The sequence below is a fragment of the Halichoeres trimaculatus genome, unplaced genomic scaffold (assembly GCF_033239565.1).
Source record: "Halichoeres trimaculatus isolate MK-OKI-2021-1 unplaced genomic scaffold, fHalTri1.1 fHalTri1_scaffold_10, whole genome shotgun sequence".
NCBI lineage: Eukaryota > Metazoa > Chordata > Actinopteri > Labriformes > Labridae > Halichoeres > Halichoeres trimaculatus.
The window spans coordinates 23530198-23553379 of NW_027437187.1; the positions used below are offsets into that span (position 1 = coordinate 23530198).

The 23182-nt window shown below is 40.5% G+C and overlaps 2 protein-coding genes across 2 annotated transcripts in view; one reads left to right on the forward strand and one right to left on the reverse strand.

Moving 5' to 3' along the window:
• The window catches only part of wwox (WW domain containing oxidoreductase), a 147930-nt gene extending 145620 nt beyond the window's left edge, over positions 1 to 2310 (reverse strand). Inside the window, exons 1-3 of the mRNA XM_074677324.1 lie at positions 2070 to 2310; positions 269 to 333; positions 60 to 117 (exon numbers count right to left, since the gene is read on the reverse strand). Coding sequence (XP_074533425.1) covers positions 60 to 117; positions 269 to 333; positions 2070 to 2176 — 230 coding nt within the window. The 5' untranslated portion in view covers positions 2177 to 2310. The remainder of the gene's footprint in view (positions 1 to 59; positions 118 to 268; positions 334 to 2069) is intronic.
• Positions 2311 to 3549: 1239 nt separating this feature from the next.
• On the forward strand, positions 3550 to 23062 carry nfat5a (nuclear factor of activated T cells 5a). Its single transcript, XM_074676963.1, has 12 exons — positions 3550 to 3866; positions 11470 to 11598; positions 15576 to 16194; positions 16335 to 16518; positions 17176 to 17366; positions 17473 to 17645; positions 17777 to 17911; positions 18263 to 18315; positions 18425 to 18557; positions 19241 to 19419; positions 19510 to 21679; positions 21840 to 23062. Exons 1-12 carry the CDS (start codon positions 3794 to 3796, stop codon positions 22055 to 22057), a joined length of 4257 nt encoding a protein of 1418 aa, XP_074533064.1. The 5' UTR covers positions 3550 to 3793; the 3' UTR covers positions 22058 to 23062.
• The last annotated feature ends 120 nt before the right edge of the window (positions 23063 to 23182 follow it).

The following is a 23182-nucleotide window of genomic DNA, read 5'->3' on the forward strand; positions in this document are numbered from 1 at the left end:
TCACAATAAAGCAATTTCTTTGACAAAAATCAGCTCTTGGCAAGAAGAAAACCACTTACTCAACATAAATGATCTGTCCTTTTTCATCAGTTTCTTGCTCCCAGCCATATGGTAAATCTGAGGGGAAGGACATAGAGTTCTTTTCTAAATACAAACCTTCCCAACAATACTCTACGTATCATAAAGCTAACAGAGCAATTTTGATCATGTCCCAAACCTCAACAGAGATACATGTAAGACACTGCCAACACAAGTGAATATTACAAACCTCCTGCACAGCGCTTTTTCTTTCCTGTCTTGGGATGCTCCCACTGTGTCTTCATCTCATCATGGCTGTTGATCAACAAAAAATGAGAAGATAAGATAAGATAAATAAACATTCCTCTGTTTTACCTCTTGGGTTGTCTATTTACTGAAACTTTACAGAAAAAAAAATATTTCTATCAAAAATCTCCGGTTGGTTAATGTTATAAACGGAAAAAGAAACAGACAAAATTTTTTTAAAAAAACTAACCTAAACTACATATCTGATGACTACAGAAGCCCTAATTGGACATGCATACATATTTTTACCTCATTTTGCTGTTTTCTTGATCTACCTTTTTTTTTTGCAACTTAAGAAACAAGTTAAATTATTGCACAATACTGTGATAAATTATTCTGGTATGACACGGAAATCGGCTTTGTTACCCCAGAGAAATACACAGAGATTCTTAAAAAAAAACACACCCACAAATTACCTGTTATCATGGGATAGACAGTACAATGTAAATGTGTGTCCATTTTGGCTACTGTAGTTTACATTAAGTCTGGAGCATAGTAAGAAGAGAAGAATAATAACTTAGAAATAGAATGTTGATGAGACAAACATATTGAAGCTACTTAGAAAAGTTTGATACTTTTTTCAGTTATAGAATTTTATCTTTGTGAGCTTTCCACTCTCACACTTGATGTTTGTTTTTAAACTTAGAGGTCTGTTTGTGTTTTTAGGAAGGTTGGTCATAAGATAAAGCTGTATGGTTGTACTTTTTTTAGGTTTTGGTATAAAAAGGAAACTGTTGACTACATTCCAGCTATACCCTAAACTGTGAACCTGCATTATTGAAATATGTGAATATATAAAGAAGTTTGATACTAAGGAAATTATTTCTTTCAGAGGAAAAACATGTACAGGGGGTAAATGTAAGAACAAGCATTTTTTTTCAGCATAAACACTGACTTTAATATAGCAAAAAGACAATTTTTTAGGCAGGATGGATATTTTCAGCAATTATAAATAACTCTAGAGCAGGGGTGTCAAACATATAGCCTGTGGTTCAAAACTAGCCTGCTGGAGGGTCCAATTTGACTTATGAGATCCCAGTCAAAAGAGTTTGGTTTGGTGGAACGCTATTGTGCACACACTGCCACATCTGTCATATATTTTCTATGCTAAATTTAGGTCAAGGGGATGACTTTACTGCCCTGCTTAATAGTTCCCACTTGAGTTTGTAGGATGTGGTGCATCAGACCTATCACACCAAGTGAAAATGAATCTGAATGTAATGCAATTGCTGCAACTTCAAGAGTGGTTTTGTTCTTACAGTAAAATGATTTATTGTTCAGTTACTGATTCGTGTAATTATTTTTTTTGTGATCTGCAGTGTGTATTGCACATGTGTAAACGGTGAGTTGAGGAAGAATATGTTTTTCTTAAGAAATACCATGTTGTTCATAATATTTTGTGAAGGGATTAACCATTCAACGTGAACACTTTCAGGATGTACATTTGTTGCCAGTAAACAAAGGGAAAACATTTGGAGTTAAGCACTAATGTTACTCGACCCACTTAAGATCAAATTGGTCTGAGTGCTATTTCACCACCATTTCATTCATAATATCTCTAAACACTTCATGCCAGCGATCAAGACATTACTGTTGATTTGAACAGGTGTGGCTAGCAAGCGGTGCTAACAACCGGCTTGACACATAAAGGTACTAACTCTAAGCTGTAAAAAGTGAAAAACTAACCACTCTGGAATTGCAAAAATCTTTTGATTTAACGTTGAGTGGAGGGAAATTGTGCTTACTTTGCATAGTAGACCCAACCATCTTTCGTTGATCTTTCTTCCCATCCAGGAGGTAGCTCGTCGTCACTGTCAGTATCGTCCATACCTGCATATTTGAGAGCTGCCATGACTCAGGTTTTTTGGAAAACTGATGTCTTTAACAGAATACCTGAGCGCAATTTCTGCTCCAAAGAAGGACTGCAACTGCCAACGCAGGGAAGAGCGAATGGTGCGTTCGCCGACACTTCCGCAACAACACTATGACGAGTCCCGCATTGCCCTCTGGGAAACTGAGGCTAAATCGTCACAAGACCACACAGGCATGGCCCACAGACCAGAATCTATAGTAGATAGATTACTATCTCTAAAGCAACAGACGTGTGGTTTTTGTTATGCAGCCAACGGTTTAAACATAGAAAATGTTATTTCCAAAAAGGTATGGACTAAAAAATAAATTAAAATAATCAGTCGAAAATATCCTACTTATTATATTTATGGCATATTAGTGCACTTCTCACTTGTTAATATTATGGACATATAATTTACATAATGAATGGTATTTTAAACAGTTCTCTAAACACGAGGCCATACCACCAGTTCCCTACTAAGAAAAGGTCAAAACGCCAACAAAAAAATAAAAGTTGTCACACAAGATTTATTTTTTCACACTTTAATTAAAGATATTTTGACCTCTGACAAAAATGCCTTGCAATATAATTTAGATATGATGGCTGACTTGTGCTTCACAATGAAGTTGGTTGATGTTGTCTTGGAGCAAGAATGTCCCAAGCCATACAGGAACCTGTCCGTCTCAATTCATAGTTCTTTAAAAATACTGATGACTGAAATGTTTGCTGTGTGTAAAAACATAGCAAGTCTACCACAAGTGTTGAAGAGATATACCAAGCTTTCTCTTTTGTCGTTGTTGAAAGCAATTTCCCAAAATGTTGGAGGTGACATTTCTTGGATGGTTTTACAAGAAGTCCAAACAGATGGGCGGGGATACCCCAGACCTTCCCTATAACTACCTGATATCTCTTGTATTTCATGGAGTAGACTGTGGTGAGTGTCAGAGTGTCAATGACTGTGGTGAGTGTCAGCAGTGTGCTGTTACCAACTGTTACATACTTTTATTATCATACCCTAAATAATATTTGTGATTGCATTAAGTTAATATCAAATTATCTGATTTGTAATGCAAATTGTTATCAGGAAACACACACATATATATATATATATATATATATATATATATATATATATATATATATATATATATATATATATATATATATATATATATATATATATATATATATATATATAATTCATGTAGCTCTTGAAATGGACAAGGTTGAGCACCACTGCTCAAGACCTTACAGTAAAGGCTCCCCTGTAATTCACCCCAGCTAGCGCGCATGCCCCTGGGCTGTAGGGGGAGGAGGGGCTAGGAGGTGGGCCGACCAACTGTAGGCAAGTGTGTGTGTGTTTGTGTGTGTTCGTCTCAACGTAGCACGAAATGTGTCTCCTCTCAGCAAAGGCACACAGTGACGTGAGACGTGCTGGTTAACGGTTTTTTTTAATGATTCTGAAAGTTCTGATTTGTCTTCCCGAGACAGTTTGGATCGTAAACTCTATCTATTAAAGCATTCCGCTTGTAAAACGCAATATTTATTGGCCAAACGCTGCCGTTTTCGCTTCTTCTGAAGAGTGTCCGCGTCCCCTCCCCTCGATGAAGCGCTGCGATGCCCTCTGATTTTGTATCCCTCCTTAGCTCGGATCTCGACCTTAATTCCCCTAAATCTCTATACTCAAAAGGTAAGATTTTCCTAGGTAAGGGTGATTTTACCAGCACTGATGCGTTTTGCTTTGTTTTCATGGAAAGCATGATGAATGTCTGAGCTAATAGCCTGTGTTAAGCTGCTAGCTAGCAGTAGTTAGCTTTCTGCTGTTAGCCAGCCCAGCTAGCTTAGTTAGTTAGCCTCAGTTGGCTTGTGCATTTGCGAGTACCTGGTTGGTTAGCTGTCCATGTCACATGTGTGTAAGACCCAGATACGTGTGGTTGCTTTATTAATCACGATTCAAGAGATTGTGCCCATGTTGTTAGATATGTCATGACTTTGTGGGCTAATGATTAGGATTGTGAGGTACATAGTATTTACCAGTTTGAAATGGCCATGTGAGCTCTCTTTCCAGCCCCCACATTGTTCAGAGGTTTAGCCAACTAAAGTCTTGATCGGATTCTAACGGATATGAATGTGCGTGCCTACTATTAGCGCGAGGGGGGAATAAAACATAAAGAGCATATTTTGTGTTTGATCCTTGCTCAGTGGTGTGAGGTGACCGTTACTTTGTTGTTGTTGTTTCTTTGATGGACTATGCCAGAGTTGTCGTCCTCGCCCACTCGTGTTATAAAGAAGGAATGCATTCTATTGCTGGCAGCTCAAAGCTCAGGGATAGAGTTACCCCTGCCAGGGAAAGGGGTCACTAGGATTGGGGTTACTACGGCCAAAATGTATCCCAACTGCAGTAGGCTTTGGACATGTGTCAGCCAACTGTTATTATTAGGAGGGCGTTTCTGCTTCTTCTAGGAACCACTATATTAACCTCTGTGTTGTGTTGTAGATTTGTTCAGGATTTCAGTGGCACTCAATCTGTGAGTTAGTTGTCTAGCTGCTAACAATGTATTGTACTTTATATGAGAGTAAATTGAAAGGGAACTTTCAACTTACTCATCACCAGCAGTTCATGGCTTCAGATTTTGATGTGAATTACATTCGAAGTGGTGACCTAAAATACATACCCTTTGAAAGCACAGCTTGTTACTGCATTATTGCCCCCTGATCAAAAAAGTAGTTCGTACTTCAGTAAGTTGTGGTTAATTGACAACTTCCCATCCAAGAACAATGTTTAGGGAGCTCATGAGCAAGCAGAAAGTGTTGCTCTGTGACCATGAAATGTTCAGTTGAGTCTGCCATATGGCAAACTGTATCACATGATGACAGTTTATTTATATCTCAGTCACCCAAGTGTGTGCTCATGTTGGGGTCAAGGTAGTAGACATGTTCATTAAAGATCCGCAGGGAGATGTACAGTACATCACACAGTGCACAGGAGTAGGGTTCTGGAGGTCAGTTTTTTTTGGCTAGCAAAAATTCATGCTCAGTATTCTCTTTTTTTTTCCCCAACCTGAAATCCAATGTGATGTATCATTCGCTACCTACAATAGCTGAATCTCACTTTTTGTGGTAGTAACAATAATACAACAGCCATGTGTGCCAGGTCTTTGCAGATCTGTGTGGCCTTATTTAGAGTATATGAGGATTTGAATAGTCTCCAAACTCTAACTCAAGAAACTTATTTTTATTTGACAATAAAAATCTGTCACCATTACAAAAAAGGTTGTTCAGTTATAAGATGTTATGTTGCTCAGAAAATAGCTTGAAGTAACAGGAAATATTTAACACCTGGACACTTTCTTTGCTGAGTGATGCAACTGTAAAGCTGTTTAGCTTTTATTCAGGCTGCATGATTGGCATTACAAAAAGGCTCCTTCTGCATTTCTAATTTTCCTACACTTTTTCATTGTGACCCACAGCATTCACTCTCACGTAAGCATGAACATTTGTATAAGAAGTCGTCTGATCAGGGTTATTGTCTTTGCGCTATCAGTGTTTTCTAGGGATGTCCCGATATTACATTTTCACTTCCGATATGATACAGATACTGCAGCATTGAGTATTGGCCGATACCAATATTAATCCGATACGATATCAGCATTAAACATGCATACTTTTATTACTTATTTTGTAGTATGTCTGTCATGTTAGAAAAGGCTTGATTAAGTGATATTATTCAAAGAAAGAACAGTAGTCAGCAACAGAAGGTATGAGGAAAAACTGACCCATTTTTCTGTTACCAATGGGTAACAGAAACTGCTAATATCAGAGATTTTAGATGCATTCCAATACGATACAGATACTTGTTTTTTTGCTGATATCGGACCGATATCCGATATCAATATCGGACTGGGACGACACCTCTAGTGTTTTCCTTCTTAGCCTCAAGCAGAAATGTAATGTGTTTTTAGTTTCACTACAATCCCAGAAAGAGTTGGTAGCTTCAGTTAGTACAGGAAAAATATCTCATATCTTTGTGGGAAACTTGAACCGAGGCATCGGTGTGTGCTGTTGAATTTTTGTCTGAGACTGACACTGAGATTTGATGTTGCTGTTCCTAAATTTTATTATCACATAGGAACCTCGTACCTCCACAAAGCTGATATAATGAAAGAGAAATGTTTGACAGTTATCTCATAGACTGAATAAATAAAGATCAAACAGCGAGTCATAGATTTGGTGATCTGACACAAGAGGGAGAAAGCAAAGTTTGTTGTTAGGGAATATGTATAAGGATATCATGATTGTGAATTTATTGGTTAGCCTCTGTTTATGTCAGTCACATGAGATGAATGAGACGGATGTCCTTCCTCAAAACAGTCAATTTAAAAACATGCTTCTTTATAACTTTTATTGGCAGATGCATGTGATTTCTGTTTGTTGTGTCTGTTTTTCATTGCACTTTGGACCACTGTTTCTGCTTGATGTTGGTTGACTGTTGAAAGGGTTGTATTTTAATCAATTAAGTGTGTTGTGTGTATTTCAAGGGAATACACTAAATATACATGGTAGAACCTGGGTAGGAGTTAAAACTACTGACCTGGTGAATTGATGTTTGAATTCTATAAGCAGGCTCACAGACAATCAAATCCTTACCCAGCTTACTGAAATAATTCAGTTTTAAGGTAAACAGAGATATTCTGAAAGTGGCCAAAAGGGGCATTCTTTGTGGTCAGAGTGTAGAGAGTAGCTCCTTTGTCTGTATTTTGGCTTAAGCATACCGTTATGTGTTCAAGAGTGTCATCAAAGCAGCCATTACTAGGCACTGCGATACATTCATAGTAAACATATTTCTGGAAAAAATAAAACTATCACCGCTATGAATTGTCTTTTCATCTGTCACCCCTCTATCTTAGTCCATAGCCAGCTGCAAAGGAAAAATGGACTGATGGCCTTGCCATTTGGCAAAATGTGTAAGGCATGTGTAATATGAGCAGCGCATAACTATGAGATGAGGTAATTCAATTGTTCTTAGAGTAGGTTAAAGTCAGTCTGCCCCCTGCCTGGCTAGTAAGTAGCAGCCTTTTGTTCCTGGGCTTGTAGAGCTGTGCACCAGCATTTTTTTTTTTTTTAAGAAATATCTCTAGTATTTATCTCTGAAAAACAAGGAGGGAAACAAATTTCTTTTTACAACTGAGCTCTGTCTCGTCCAAGACTGTCTATTTATTTTTTAGCAAAGTATCTCTTTTAGAAGCATTCCTGCATTAGTCACTGGGCTTGGTTCAAAGAAAGACCGTTTTCTCTATTAAACACAAATGTGTTTATGTGATGTGTTGGTCTTTTGTGTACTGCTAGGATTTGTAGCGTCCCAGAAGCTCCTCATTCTGTCTCTAAAATAGGAGAGAAAAGTGAAAGGGCTTTGATAATGCAGCTGTTTTCATGTCGCAAATAATTTTTTAAACTCAATAGGCTCTTTCATTTTAAAGTTTGGATTTTTTGTAATTGGAATGTGTTTCAAACTCTATAAAACATGTTATTAGAAGTCTTGTTTTAGTACTGACTCCAATAGCCACACGCTCACACCATAGTTTGTGTTGACAGACACTGCTTTGCATACTGTCCTTTCCTTGGGAAGTCTGGCACGTGAGTCAATTCAAAACACTTTACAAAATCCAAAATATACATTTATTTACATACCCAAACAAGTAAATTAGCAACAAATTGTGTTGCTATCTGTGTGTGAACCTACCAGCTTCCTATTTTGAAGGTAGTTTTATAAAAATCTCTCGTATATCATTCCATACTGCCACAATATAATTCCCCAATCAAGCATTCTACCTCAGCAGACAGTCCATTACTTTGCCAGAGGTTATGAATTCTGTGAAAATTCTTCTTGTGGGCTAAATACCCTTTTAAGCTTGGGTGATCTGTTGCAAATTTGATCAAATATTCAAGTGTAGAGTAGATGGGATGTGTTTAAATTGCACTTTTAAAATCTGTTAATAAACTAATGAAAACCAAAACCTACACAGTGAGCTGCTGTGCTTGTACTCAGTGACCTGCAACTACTCAGGGAGACTGACTTGTGCTTCTTTCTGAGTCAACACAGTGACATAGTTTAATGCACCATTGACTCATTTGATCTGGTCATTGCATGTCGGCATGTCTTTGCTTTTTGACCCTCCGACTAGCGTGGTTCAGAAGACTCCCAGTCTAGCGAGTGTGCACAACTTTCTTCACATTGAGTGTTTTTTTTGGCAGGAATATGCCAGTCCCCCCCAGCCCCCCCCCTGCTGCAAGGAGTGTGTGAATAGTGAAAACCTTGGGTCCACATGTGAATGCTCTTCACTGCATATGAATTTTTTCCAGGCAGGTGGACCACATATTCAGGAGGCAAGGATCATTCACACACCTCCTGTGTGAAAGGGGTAATAGCTGAGGCTGAGGTCACGTCGGGTTGGCACTCAATCTGTAATACAGCCCTACACAAAGGCCTTCTCTCTTCACGAACAAAGCACAATTTACACTCATGGATGGTTATATGGTGTATCATCCACACTTTGACATTTGTTTGTATCGCCTATTGAAGTTTATTATGCAGACTATTCTGTAAGGCACCTCGAGGTGATCTGTTTGGTTTATTTTAAAGGTTGTGTAAATACACTGTTGTGGTACATCTGGTTTAAAGGGATAGTTCACTCCACAGTATTACAGATCTGGTTGTGAACTTTTTCAGAGACACTTTAAGAATGAACTCTTAACAACTCTGTTCTGTGTGTATAAAAATTAAAATTACAGCTATGGTTTTGAAATATTATTATTGATATGTTGTACACAAAAAAACATATTCCATGTATAGGAGGCTGTATCTCCAAGCTTCATGATTGATACATTATTTTTGTGTGTTTTAGTGAGCTATAGATAAGTATTGATTAACTTGAGCTAAGCAGCAAAGAATGATGCCAGCTTCTGTCTGGAAGCTTTAAGTGCTAGGCACGCTGCCTGTTTCTGGGAGCTGTAGTACTGTGTGGATCTTGGTATGAACTGTGGTGACTTTGTGTTGTTGTCACTAGGTCAACAGCATTACTGACGTCACAGAAGTGCAAGATCATGTGTCTTACCAGTTTCACTGTTCTGCTGGTGCTAAGTCATAACCGAGTGTCAGATGACAACTACACATGCTGAGTGCCGCCAATGCACAGCTGAAATATCCATGTCAGGGGTGTTGATGGGTGCCTGTTTCTTAGCAACTGGACTACCTAATCAAGTGTTTATCTGCCATCAAATAGGCTTTACTTCAGTGAAGCTGCAGAGGTTGGAGATAGCTTCTTGGAATCATCCTGTCATCAAATATCAAGGAGCGTCTCTGTGGGTCTTGTTACAAGAGGCCCCTTGGAGGCTAATTTAATTTATCATAAGACACAGGTGTTGTGTTAGTGTTGACAACAGAATGCTATTATATGAGGACACAACATTAATCGTGACTCATGAGACACAAGTTTGGTTTAAGTCTTATTCTGCATTTTTCCCACTTTTTTTCTACTTAGCAACCTGAGTGAGACACAGTGAATACTTTGATATTACGCCCCTGATAACACAAAAGCAAGTTAAACTGAATGTTGACTGCAGATTTATCCATCAACAAGGCCCACAATATCAACATTACTATGATTCTGCAGTTATATGGTTATAGATTGAATGCATTGTGATGATGCTGAGCGCTCACTCTTAAGCTCTCATTTTTGTGTTGATCTTGTTTTCATTTCAGGGTCCGTATGCACATCCAGTCACTACACAAACAAGATGATTAGTCATAACATACCGTTATGGTACGGCCCATTTGGTTGTAAAGTTAGCGACATACACAACTGCAAAAAATTGGCTTATGGCTAATGGCACCATAAAGGCAAAGCAGGTGCAGAATGTCATATGTCCGGGGAATTTTCTGGAAAACCCCTATCCAACAAATTCAAATTGTATGCATGGGTACTCCGCATAAATAAACACAGCAAGCAGTAACAGTGTCACTGAGAAAAGAGCAAGAAAAACATTTTTTCTACTTAAGAAATGGGCATTTTATTAGAAGATTATAAACTGAATAAACAGCTCTCATCAGCTTATTAGTCATCAAATAGGGGAAAGGGTGGTGTTACAAGCTCATAGATATCAAAATTTAAAGTAAGCAACATGAAAGCTGCTTTATGGAACATGGTGTTGGGATCCTGCCATTAGCACCTGTGATGTTGGGGTCTACCACCATTAAATTTAATGCTCTTTGGGGACTTTAACCTGCCTCTTGCATTGTGCATACTGCTAATTGCGTGTGTGAGTGTATTCAAATATGTTTATATTAGGGATGCACGATATTGGATTTTTGCCGATATCCCGATATATCGAAACCCCTTTTGGCCAATACCGATACCGATACCGATAATCACAAGTTTGTTTGTTTTTTTCACTGTAAAGAAAGCTAAGTCTATCCTGTACTTGAATTTATATGTTACTCTTATTGTGACGGTCTTATTTGTTTAAGAAACACACATAAAACAAGACAAAAAACATTTGATTTTCCCATAAATAAGAAATATATTATTTTTTTCAAACTCAAGACATTCAGTATTGAAATACAGAAAAATAATTTCTTTAGATCACATGAACTTTAAATGTACAATGCATTTTTAAACATAACCAAGTTGCATTTGATTATTTTAGAGCTACTGTAACAGCCTGGTGACAGACACAGAGCTCTGCAGTGCAAATAAATGAAGTGTTACATTTTATTTAAGGAGCTTATTTTTCAGATGGAAAATAATAATAATCCTAACTGGATAGCACCTTATCGGCTGTGCCTATCGGCAGAAACTTTCATATCTGCCGATACCAATAAACGTGTTTTTAAGCTTTTATCAGCCAATACCGATATTGTGCCGATAATATTGTGCATCCCTAGTTTATATATAAAGAGAGAGGGAAAAGTATAAAGTTTTTGGGGAGACTGTAGACTTTTCTGACAAGGACATTGCAGCTGCAAATTTTGTCTGAAAGTTTGAATATAAAGCCCACATTTTCGGCTGTTAATGCCTTTAATTGTAACTTTAAACATTATCACACGATAACATCAAAGTAGATAACATTATGTCCTCTTTAAAATAATCTAAACAAATTTTGTAAAAAACATGTAAATATCAACAGGCGTCAATTAACAGCAGGTTTCCACTTGTGAGTCGTTGAAATCTCTTTTGTTTAGTGTAATTGTGTATTTTCTGTTCCTCATGTATGTCTCCTGTTCATCCCCATGACAGAGTCGGTATATGACCTCCTCCCTAAAGAGCTCCAGCTCCAGCCACCGCCCACCCAGACAGACCCGCCCACCATGAGCCAAACAAGTGGGGGAGAGGCCGGACCTCCCCCCTCTGCAGCCTTGGCCTCAGGTGAGCTACCTGCTGAGTTATGAAAACCATGATCTGGGATCAGTTTCACTTTGCCAAACTATTCCCTAAGACAGTAAGGGTAAAGAAAACAATATGGCCTTGTGTCAGTGTCTAGGGGTGACTCCACCTTTTCACTAGACTCTGAGACAATGAGTGTTTGTGAATGTTTTACACTAAACACAGCAGCACATTATTAACATTTAAGCAAAACTATACGTTGAATGGCGCTGTCATGCAAGTCTTAAGGCTTACAGGCGTTAGTACAAGACTATGGTGGTTCTAACGTTGGGCTTTTGATGACTTGTTGGTCTCGTGCTGAGTTATAACATATTTAAGGGTTGCCAGTTCGTCCGTTGTTGTTCTATATTAAAGAAAACCACTAATTATTAAATATCTGCTGTGTCATCTTTTTATTTTTTTCTCAGTCTACTCATGGCTCGCTTGACTCTGTCCGTGTTTGATGAACATGTTGGCTACTTTAAAATGGTTGTGTAAAATTATTACTAGAGCAGCACAACAGAAAAATAATTTGCTCGCTTGGAACCCATTTGTGTAATTGTACACACACACAAACGTAATTAAGAAACCTTTACCTCTTTATTAAACTGACCAACTAGAAAGAAAAATTTTAAAAAGCTCAGGTACTATGGCCTCAGATGCATCTCTTAACTTGGGCTATAGTCTCTAAATTAGGTGAATATTAATAATCTCAAGGCTTCGATGGCTTAATCACAGAGCTGGGCACACATTCAGTAATCTCTTTATTTTTGTCGACATTGCCATTTCTTGACTTTTAATGTGGATATTCATTTAAAAATGATAATCACCAGCATCCACACTGAGATGGAAGCCAGTGTTGGTCTTGAATGACTTGGCTCTTAGAGCTGGCTCTTTTTAGCCAAAACAGCACAATGAAGAGCCATAGACTTGGTTCTTTCAAAGCTAATTCTCATCAGTAGGAGCATCTGCCCTTATAATGATTTCCACTGAGACAAAAATCAAAATCCTGCTCTTGGTAATTGATAAAGTGGATCTCAGACAGCCCAACATGGCTTTGTGAATGTGAAGTAATCTGTGGATCTTTATGGATACAATGGGCAGCATTCACTAATAAAGGCAAAGAAATGTTCCTACTCTACAAATAAAATAAGCATGTACGCAAAATCATCATCAGATTTGTGACACATGCGTACCAGTTAATTCTGTTCCAACCACCTTGCTTATATCATTGAGTCAGAATAATTCTAAATTGACAGTCAATTAATTTCATGGTTATTTAATACATTTAGTCAATTTACAGTTTTGATGACTGAATTCTATTAAAATTCTTTTTTCTTTTACTAAAATTAGTTTACGTCAGGCATTTAGTTCAGTTAAGAGTATGCGCTCACGTTTTGAAAGTTGGTCATCATCATTTGTGTGGTGTACTCGTGGTCTGAGTTTTATTTTCGTTCACAGGAAGAATATATTGATGAATCCTAGATTTGCGCTTCAAACGTTTGTACACACCTTTTAACATAAATATGAATGTGTACCCACAGGTTTGGTAAATGAGACCTTTGTGCTTTGATTAAATTTTTCTGCACTTGTAGTGTGGGGACATTTTCTGTTTCAGCAAAAAGAGAGGGCAGACATCAGACTGAACATATTTTAACGTGTGTTAACTTCCATTTATTTTGAAAAAAATCTACTGTTGTCAAAGCCAACATGTTTTTTAATGGATTCACAAAGTATTTTTTTCAAAACTGTGCCCACCTCTGATTGATAGTCATTCACAGTTTCATTTAGCCGTGTAGCTTTACTCCGATTAGTAGCTCCAAGTAAAGTTGACTTTACATTAACAGCATGTGTACATAGCTTGTTTCCTCCCATTTCACTCATTTTTTTTCTGCAGCACTTTTCACTGTGATGCTTGTGCTTAATGCTTTCTTTCACTTGGCTTTTAAGACAGTAAAAATAGGTTTAAGTAGGTCTGTTGTTGAGATAACTCAAAACTTCAACTGCTATTTTGTCTTTTAAGCAGTGATCTTAGACATCCATCATGTTATTAACCTGTAATATGTCTCAGTGCCTGAATTAGTTTAAGCACCCCGGCAGCGGAGCGTCCTTTTCAAATAATTGTTTCGGTATCTTTATCTTGAAGCAGCCACACTGAAGAAACGGTACTTCTTCCCTTTTTTAATACTCCACCTCCCACAAGCATCTTTGTTAGGAGTCACTAAAATCTTGTTCTGACTATTGTGAGAAAAACAAGTGCAAGACAATACGGCTTATTTGGGTTTTGAACTTAAAACATATTACCCCCAAACCATAGATTCATTTATTTAAAAGAAATCACATCATGTCAAAAGAATCTATAATTAATAGAATACATATATCTGAATCTGTCCAAGAGGCAGAGAGCTAATTCAGGATATGTTTTGAGTCCTGTAGAAATATAAATTAAAAAATGTCTCAAACTAGGCTGTTCTCCGGAATCTTTAAGCTGACCAAGTTGTGTTTATGGTCATGCTCTCTTGCCATCAGTTTTGGTTTTTGGCTCTTTCTGTCTATAAATGCTTGTGTGCCCCAGTTTTATCTGCATCATTGATGTTTTCTGGAACAAGGGGTCAAAATAGAAAAAAACCAAGGGTCATATTTTGATTTATCAGACCCTCAGATAAAGACTGACCAGGCAATAGTATCAAAAATTGCAGCATAAAAATCTCCTGCTGGTGGTCAGACATATTCATAATGCCTATTTAAAAAGTAAATCTGCACAGTGGTTTTATAGAACATGAGAAGTGCCGACAGCAGAAACTGTCCATGCGTATATCCGTTCCGGTAATGCACACATATGCAGAAGCCAGTCCTCTAATAACAGGTCTCTTCCATGTCTCAAAGCAGCTAACGTTTTCTTTAAAACGTGAAGTGTTTGTGTCTTCATGAAAGCGGTATTTCCCTTAACATATTTCAGGATGTCATGTCATCACAAATCAGGAATCTGATCTGATCTGATCCTGGATCATGGTTCAGGGTAGCCAACAAAAGCTGTAAACGAGAAGAATTCTAGTCTTGAGCTTCATCTAGAGAGCAACCTTATGGTCAACATTCCTGTTGGAGAAAGGGCTCATGTCAATGCTACATTTTAACTATCCAGGCTTGCCCAGCTGGCCCTAAGCAGTGCAGATCAAAAGCATGACTACTGTAATGTCCTTCAGATCATCATTAACCAAATACCCTGCTTCAAAATGTCTATAAATGATCAACTCCAAAAGTCACCCCTTCCTTCAGTGTTTGAATCTATCCAATTTACTGATTGACAGAAGTTGAATCTTGAATGATCAGCTCTCTTGTTGCTCATTGGCTGTCTCGTTTTTATTGCAGGAAGTTCCCTCTGAGGCAGGGAGTGTCTGCATATAAAATGGTCTGCAGTTCACTGCTCCATAGGTCAGAGGCTTGTTTATTCTGTCTCCATGGCTACGCTCAGTCCCAACCAAATCTTCCAATTGGCATGCGCAAACTACTGTTTTACTACTGAATGCACATTGCATAAACTGTACTGTAACCCTGGCAAATTTGATTTGGCGCCACATTACCAGCTTGCAAATTTGGCTGTACAAGAAAGTTTGACCAGATTTTGTTCTGTTTCTTTCTGGCAATGTGTATGTTACAATTTGTAGCTTGCTTTTGTTTTTGTAAACAAAGCATGTCAGTTTTGTCACATTGATTTTAATTGAGAAAGGATATGTAGGAATCAAAAGATTGTGGGACCTGAAGTACCCTTCTCAACTTTAACTTCAGAATATTTAATCAATGCTTGACAGCTCTCGCATGCACAGTGAGAGCATATAACCCACAACAGTATGTTGAAATTAGAGTTGGGAAGAGGGGAAATCAATACAAATCATGCACAAATTCAGCTGCTTGAATGGGACTGCTAGCCTGCATTGTGCTGAACATCTGTGCTAACTTATTTATCTGTATATATACCACAGATGCCACCTCCACATCCAGCCCCTCTGCCTCCTCCCTGGCCATGGGAGTCCCAGCCACTGGCTCCTCTACCTCATCCTCAGACCATCTCAAGGTTTCCCAGCATCCCCACTCCTCTGGGATGGATGGAGCTGGAGCTTCAGAGATACAAGGTATGGAGGGTGCTGCATCAGCCTCCAGCAGAGGCAACAGTGGAACAAACAGTGCAGCAGGGGACTTGGGTTCAGGAGTGTTGTCAGGGCTAGGAGTGCAGCAGCCTCAGAGTACCCCATCAAAACGAAGGCCTGTGTTGAGCATATCCCCGCCACCTGAAGACCTTTTCGATGACAGCCAGATGTCGTGCCAGGAGGAGCCCACAGTGTCCGCTCCAACAGGTCCAGACTCAGAGCACAGCAGCAGTATATGGGCCGATGATTCCCTCTCGAACTTCAGCTTGATCAGCTCCATCTCCTACAATGACAACACTGAGGTGCCGCGCAAGTCAAGAAAGCGCACTCCTCGCCAGCGGCCTGGGCCTAAGCCTGCTAATCCAGAGGACAGCATGGATGTGTTTGACGCTGACAGTGCCAAGGCCCCTCACTTCGTCCTGTCCCAGCTGAGCACAGACAAGACAGGTTCCAGGTGGGGTCACCATTATCATATGCAGAATCTGTCACTTTGTTTTCTTTTATACAGTAAAGATGTCTTCTGGAGTGCTGCCTGCAGCCATTTAATTTTCTGGACGTCATATTTGTCATTGTGCAATTTCTGTTACTCTGCAGCTCTCTTGAGTCAGGGACCGCTGTGAAGAGCGGATCGCTGTCCACACACTTCCCCCAAAGGAGTGATGGGAAAGAGCTGAAAATCCTAGTGCAGCCGGAGACCCAGCACAGAGCACGTTATCTGACTGAGGGCAGCAGGGGGTCTGTGAAAGACCGCACTCAACAGGGATTCCCCACTGTCAAGGTTTGACAAGACCACCTCCTGTCTGTTCTTAACGCAAGATAAATACTTAAACCATGTTAAAAACAGACTGACGAGGCCCAAATCACTCAGGACTTAAGGTTTAGGGTCTGCATCCAATCTCATGCCAGTTCAGACACATTAGAAGCCATAACAAATCCCCATAGACATAGGAACTCTTACAAAAGCTGTACTTTACTCCGAATCATCTGCTATTTATAGCATGATTCAGTTTTTCAATATACTTAGTTTAGAAGAGAAACAATTTGAAACAAGATCCTTTTTGAAGTATATATCAGCAGGGACTAATGTCTTTGTTCAGAGAAGCAAGACAATAAAGGCTGCTCTGAATCCCTGAATAATAAACTTAAACCCTCACAGCTTCACTGAGACTGGTCAGGAAATAAAGCTGTGGCTGTTGTTGACGATTGCAAAGTAAAAAAAGAAAGAATGTAACTCAAAACAGCAAAACTTCCCTAAGCAAATTTGGTTAGTATTTGCAAATGTTATTGCACCTCAGTTGATTAACCCTGATGCCTGGGTAAAAAAAAGCAACACTGCAAGTATTTCGAATTCATTTTGAGGTAGTTCTTTAATTTGTTTTTCCTTTTTTTGTGATGACCAAGTTATTTACACATTTTCTCTTTTTTGTGTCCTTAGTTGGAAGGCGTGAGTGAACCGGTTGTGCTGCAGGTGTTTGTGGCGAATGACGCAGGCAGAGTGAAGCCACATGGTTTCTACCAGGCATGCAGAGTGACAGGACGCAACACCACAGCATGCAAGGAGGTGGACATAGAGGGCACGACTGTTATTGAGATCCCTCTGGAGCCCAGCAATGACATGACACTCGCGTAAGAGCATATTCCATTCAATTCAATTAATGCTTACACTGTACTGATGTTCTACAAATATTTAGTGAGCTTGTCATGTTGTTCAAATCCTATGTTGTTTCTATAGGGTGGACTGTGTAGGAATATTGAAGCTACGTAATGCAGATGTGGAGGCCCGTATTGGTGTGGCAGGGTCCAAGAAAAAGAGCACACGTGCCAGACTGGCCTTCAGAGTCAGCATCCCCCAACCTGATGGATCAGTCCTTACTCTACAAGTCCCCTCATCACCCATCCTCTGCAGTGAGTAGTTCAGACACAACATAAACTGCAACATAAACTGGAACAAGTTCTGTAGTCTGATGGGCTTTTTTTTTAAACACTGGTGTGAATATCATGTGACTTCTGATCCTTCTACTACTGTCGTTCCTCAGCTCAGCCAGCAGGGGTACCAGAGATCCTGAAAAAGAGTCTGCACAGCTGCACAGTGAAAGGAGGAGAGGAAGTTTTCATCATCGGAAAGAACTTCCTGAAAGGAACCAAAGTACTATTTCAGGAGAACATTTCAGGTACAATACTCACCTTGGGGTTGTCCTGTATTTTGATACAGGTGTCTAAAGGTAACATCCGATATACACAGTTTCTTACAGAGGGGTTATTGTTTTTCAATCTTTACCCCAGAGTGACTCGGCCTATCTGTGGGGCACTGTTTTTATACCAAGTTACATTCTGAACCTTTTGTAAGTTAACGTAGATGGGAGATGTTTTACCAAACATACAATTTCACATTCCATTTGTTCTCTTTGCACTACTATCAATTAAAAATACGGTTTGAAGAATTTACTAGCTGTCAAATCAGTTATCTACATTTTTCCCAGTGTTTTTGGAGTTGTGATTATATAAAAAATTTTGAATTGCAGATGATAATTCCTGGCAAGCTGAGGCAAATATTGACATGGACCTTTTCCATCAGGTAAATGCTGCAATATTCTGTGTATTCTGTTTCTCTCACTGCTGTATCAAACCAGCAATATTGTATTGTATTGAACTTTCATGGAGTATTGATATACATGTTTTCACAGAACCATTTGATTGTGACAGTCCCACCCTTCCACAACCAGTCAATCACTTCTCCAGTTTCTGTGGGAATCATTGTGATGACCAATGCTGGTAGATCACATGACGCTCAGCCCTTCACCTACACTCCAGATCAAGGTACAACCACCAGCGCAGGTGCAGCCTGCAAATGTAATGACACCTAAGACTTTATTTCCCGGAAGCTAAAATTTTGTCCCGTCGGGTTTAAATCCACTGCTGATCTGTGCCTCTGTATTTCTGCTGTGATATTACTCCACACATAGAAACAGCCTAATCTGCATCAGACCCTGCCTTCCTGTTGAAGTTGGACTACTCTTAGATGCTTGTGTGTCTACTTTTGATGCATTTAGAGAAAAGGAATAAGGGAAAGATGTTGATGCCTGAAGCTGCAAGTTTTGTTGACTTTACATGAGCGCTGCCTGCTCTGCAGTCGTGAGTCCAATGTGAATTCATTAAATGTTATTATAGTAAGCACAGAAACCATAAACAGCTGTTCCTGCGTGCCTCCATTGTTGATTTTTAGTGCTTTAATACTACACGTAACTCAGTTTTACTGGATGTGATGGCAGTTATTAGTTATGACCATAACTAAGACACAGGAGGAAGAAGATGTAACTGAGAGGGTGTGATCAGATCTCAATTTTCAACACATATTCTCTTTAAAAACCCTGAGAGAAAAGAAGTCTTTATGGTGTTGAAAATCAGCAAACATATGCTGTTGATAAAGAAATATACCCCACTTCATAGGCTGTTCAAAGAGTGTTCAAAGCACTAATCTGTGTTTCTTGTCTCATCCTTAGCTGACAACTTAAATGTGCGAACAGTAAAAACAGAACAGCCCTCCCTCGTTGAGACGTGTGTATTTGATGGCCAGATCAAATCATCTGAGCGAGCGGACTGCTCCGGTCAGCCGTGCAAACGTCAGGAGGACACGCCAATGGAAGTGTCGAGCAACACACAACAGACAGATGTCTTCAAGGTAAGCCCTTAATTAATGAGAATAAGGAATCAAAATAACAAAAATACAGATGTGTTGTAGGTAATATTTTGTGTTTTTTTCTTTTCGCAGCCATCCCCTGACCCCCTCGTCTCAGTGCAGCAGACCCTGGAACTCAGCTCGAGTCCTCATCCAGGTGGAGAGTCCTTCCAGAGTCCGATGCCCCTCCAACCTGAAGATGTGGAGCTTCCACATGCACCCCCTGTCTTTCCAAGCCTAGAGTCTCTGAGCACCATTCAAAAGCAAGAAATTGCCCCCACTGCCTCCTTCCCAGTGGCAGGAGATACCACAATCCCACCAGTGACTGCAGAAGTACCCCAGCAGTTCCTCAGAGACCCCCAGGACAGCCTTCCTCCTGAGAGTTCAACGAACAGTGGAGGGGTTGTAGTTGTGGCCATGCCTCAGATGACCACTCCCTCTCAACCACAACCACAACAGTCCCAGGTTTCCCAGGTTTCCCTGTTCCCCCAGGAGGGAGTGGCCGAGCTGGAGAGGGCAGTGAGAGAGCTTCAGGCTGGAGGTAATACCACGTTCCAGCAGGTGTTGGAGGCAGCCGTAGCCCAGCAGCAGCTCAACTCGGTGCTGTACAGCCCCACGCTCTCTGCAGACTCCCTCCAGCAGCACGTTCAAGAGAACATGAACAGCCTCCGACTGGGAACCTCTGATAATCCACTGTCCACGCAGCAACAACTACAGATACAACAGCAGCAACAGTTACAACAACAGCAGCAACAACAGCAAATTCAGCAACAGTTTCAACAGCACCAACAACTGCAGCAGCAACAGCAAATTCTTGGTAACCTTCAACATCAACAGCAGCAGCAACAACTACAGCAACAGCAGCAGCAAGTTCTCGGCAACATGCAGCTCCAGCAACAAATAATTCTTCAGCCACAGGACCAACAGCAAATCATTGAGAATATTCAACAGCAGCAACAACAGTTGCAACAAAATCAGCAACAGCAAGTCCTTAACAACATCCAGCTCCAGGACCAGCAACAACAAAATCAGATACTTAACAATTTACAACAACAACATCAGCTACAGCAGCAGCAGCAACAGCAGCAAAATCAAGCTTTGAGCAACCTACAACAGCAACAACAACTGCAGGAGCAACAGGTCCTAGAAAACTTACAGCAACAACTTCAAGCAGAGTTACTGCAACCCCAGATTCACTCCTCCTCTCAAGTCCAGCAACCGGTGTCTCTCCTGCAGCAGGCTGGAGATCTGCTCACCATCCAAACCAGTTTCCCAACACAGCCCCCGTCCCACACGTCACCCCCACAACAGCTCTTCCAGTCACCCAGGCCTCTAGCTGAGACACAGGGCTCCCAGCAGCAGGTACAGGCAGCATTGCTCCAGAACACACTAACAGTTCTGACTGGTGGCAGTCTGAATTCAGAGCAGCAGTCCACAGGCTCAACCCTGTTCCTGTCCCCAAACCCTCAGCCCCAACAACAGCAGCAGCAGCAACAGCAGCAGCAGCTGGCCTTCATCTCCTCCATGGAGACGTCCAGTCAGCCTCAGTCTGTCACATTATTTCAGAACCAACCACCACCACAACTTTCCCAATTGCAGCAACAGAGTACCCCTATGGAGCAGCAGCAGTCTCCTCAGCAGAACCAACAACAGCCGCCACAGCTTTCAATGGGCCAGCAGGGCTCCTTATTCCAAAGTATACCAAACCACTCACAGACAAACCCTGTCCCACAGAACCAGCTCTCACAACCCCAGCAGACTAGCCTGCTTCTCTGCACGTCGGATCTGAACCCCCAGGCCATCCCCCCAACTATTCTCTTTAGCACTCAGACAGGGGGCCCGCCCCCTATTGGCAGCATTAGTGTTGGAATCCCACAGCCTGAGCCGGCAGAGCCCATGTCCTTCCAAGACCAGAGCTCCTCAAACAGTAACCCAACATCTGCTGAGAGCCAGCAGCAGAGCCTGTTTCAGGAGCAGCAGCCAATGCAAGTGGGTCCAAGTTCCAGCAGCATCCCGAGCAGTCAGCCAGTGGACCTTTTCCTGCCACAGGCATCTCTGTCTGGCCTGCAGAATCCAATTGGCGCACAGGAGCTCAACAATCCGCCTCCAGCCCCTGGCACAACCATCTTTGTGGTACAGGGTGGTGTGGGTGTAGTAGCCAACCCCGGCCAGCAGCCTCCAGAGCAGCTTTTCCAGACAACTGTTGGAGGAAATGTGGCTCCACAAGGACAGACTAACCTGTTTGTGTTTGGCATCCAGAATGGTAAGAGGATATCTGTCTCTTCACCTAATCTCTTTAGTATGATAGAGTTAAGTCACTGTGTTGAGTCCTTAATTTTAGACTTGAAAGCGCATTTCTGCCACGGCTTTCTTGTAGAGTTGTTCAGGTAAAAGCTGACGATGCTTCTATGTTTTCCTCCCAGACTCGCCCCAGCTGCTTAACTCCTCTGGACCCGCCCTGCCAGCTCCGGGCCAGCCCCAGAACTCCACTCACATGCAGCCTCTGTTGGAGCAACCCATGTCTCAAAACGCCTCCACAATGCCCGTCACCATGCACGGCAGCCTACAGAACACCCTTCAGGCACACATGCAATCTAGTCTAGAGAACGTCATGCAGAGTAGTCTCCAAAATACAAAATAGACTGACCCATGGCTCTGTGGCCTGACAACCTTAGAAACAAGTCTGCTGACTCCAGCGCAGAAAAATCTACAGATGGAGGTTTCTGAGTCAGCTGCAGGCATCAGTATCTGCCTCCTCCAATACGGATAAAATGAGGACCTGCTGGAGAGCCTGCAGAAGCAGTTGTAAGTGTTTGGACCTTGTGGGCACTGTAAAGAGTGAGTGATATGTAGCTAAAAGTTAGACATCCTACAACAGCGTTTTGTGCCAATTTCACAAAACTTACCAATTAAATATGAAATAATTAGAAGCCCCTCTCACATATTAACCCAAATTTGATCTCTTCTTCTAATGGATTAATCATAGAAATAATACGCCTATGACCTCTTGACTCCATCTTTGTTTTCAGCCCTCTTGCAGGATCTGATAGGCCTGTAATAACTGTTTTATCCATCAGTCTGAGGATGCAGTGTTTTTTATTGTAATAAATGAGCCTAAGAGATGAAAATGCTGATGAAATATCCAGCAGGTTTGGTGCATAAACTGGAAAGGAATGAAGAATGTAAAGAATAGGATATAAGGAGTAACGTAATGTGATGGAGGTGAGCCAGTAAGAGGGGGAAGAGTTAATAGAAACAGACAGCCATGCAGTGAATTACAGTCCTGAAGTGTCAGATACTGGCTGAATCTCATTTGTTGGATGTGAAAACTCTGAGCCTTTACTTTTTTTAAAGAGACAGAGTCTGTGAGGTGTGTTTCTGCCTGTTTGGAGAAACAGTTGAAATAGAGGGCATTTACCTGGAGTAAAAACAGGGATGAAATAATGTCACAACAACTCAAAAGATAAATTGAAAATGTAAAATATTAACATATTATGTGTATGTCAAAAATCTGACTATAATATACTCCAAGAGTAAATTAAATACATTTGTAGAATGTTTAAGGGGATGAATTAAATGGTCATGCACACAAAAACAAAAAAAATGAATATGCCCACATACCAGAATAAGGTTTAGTATGAATTAGTTTATGTAATACAGGTTTACTTCATATGCAAAAAGAGTTGGGACTATTTCACACACACACAAATGAAATTCAACCTGTGAATAATGTGACTTGGCCTTTTATTTTGGCACCTTCTATTGT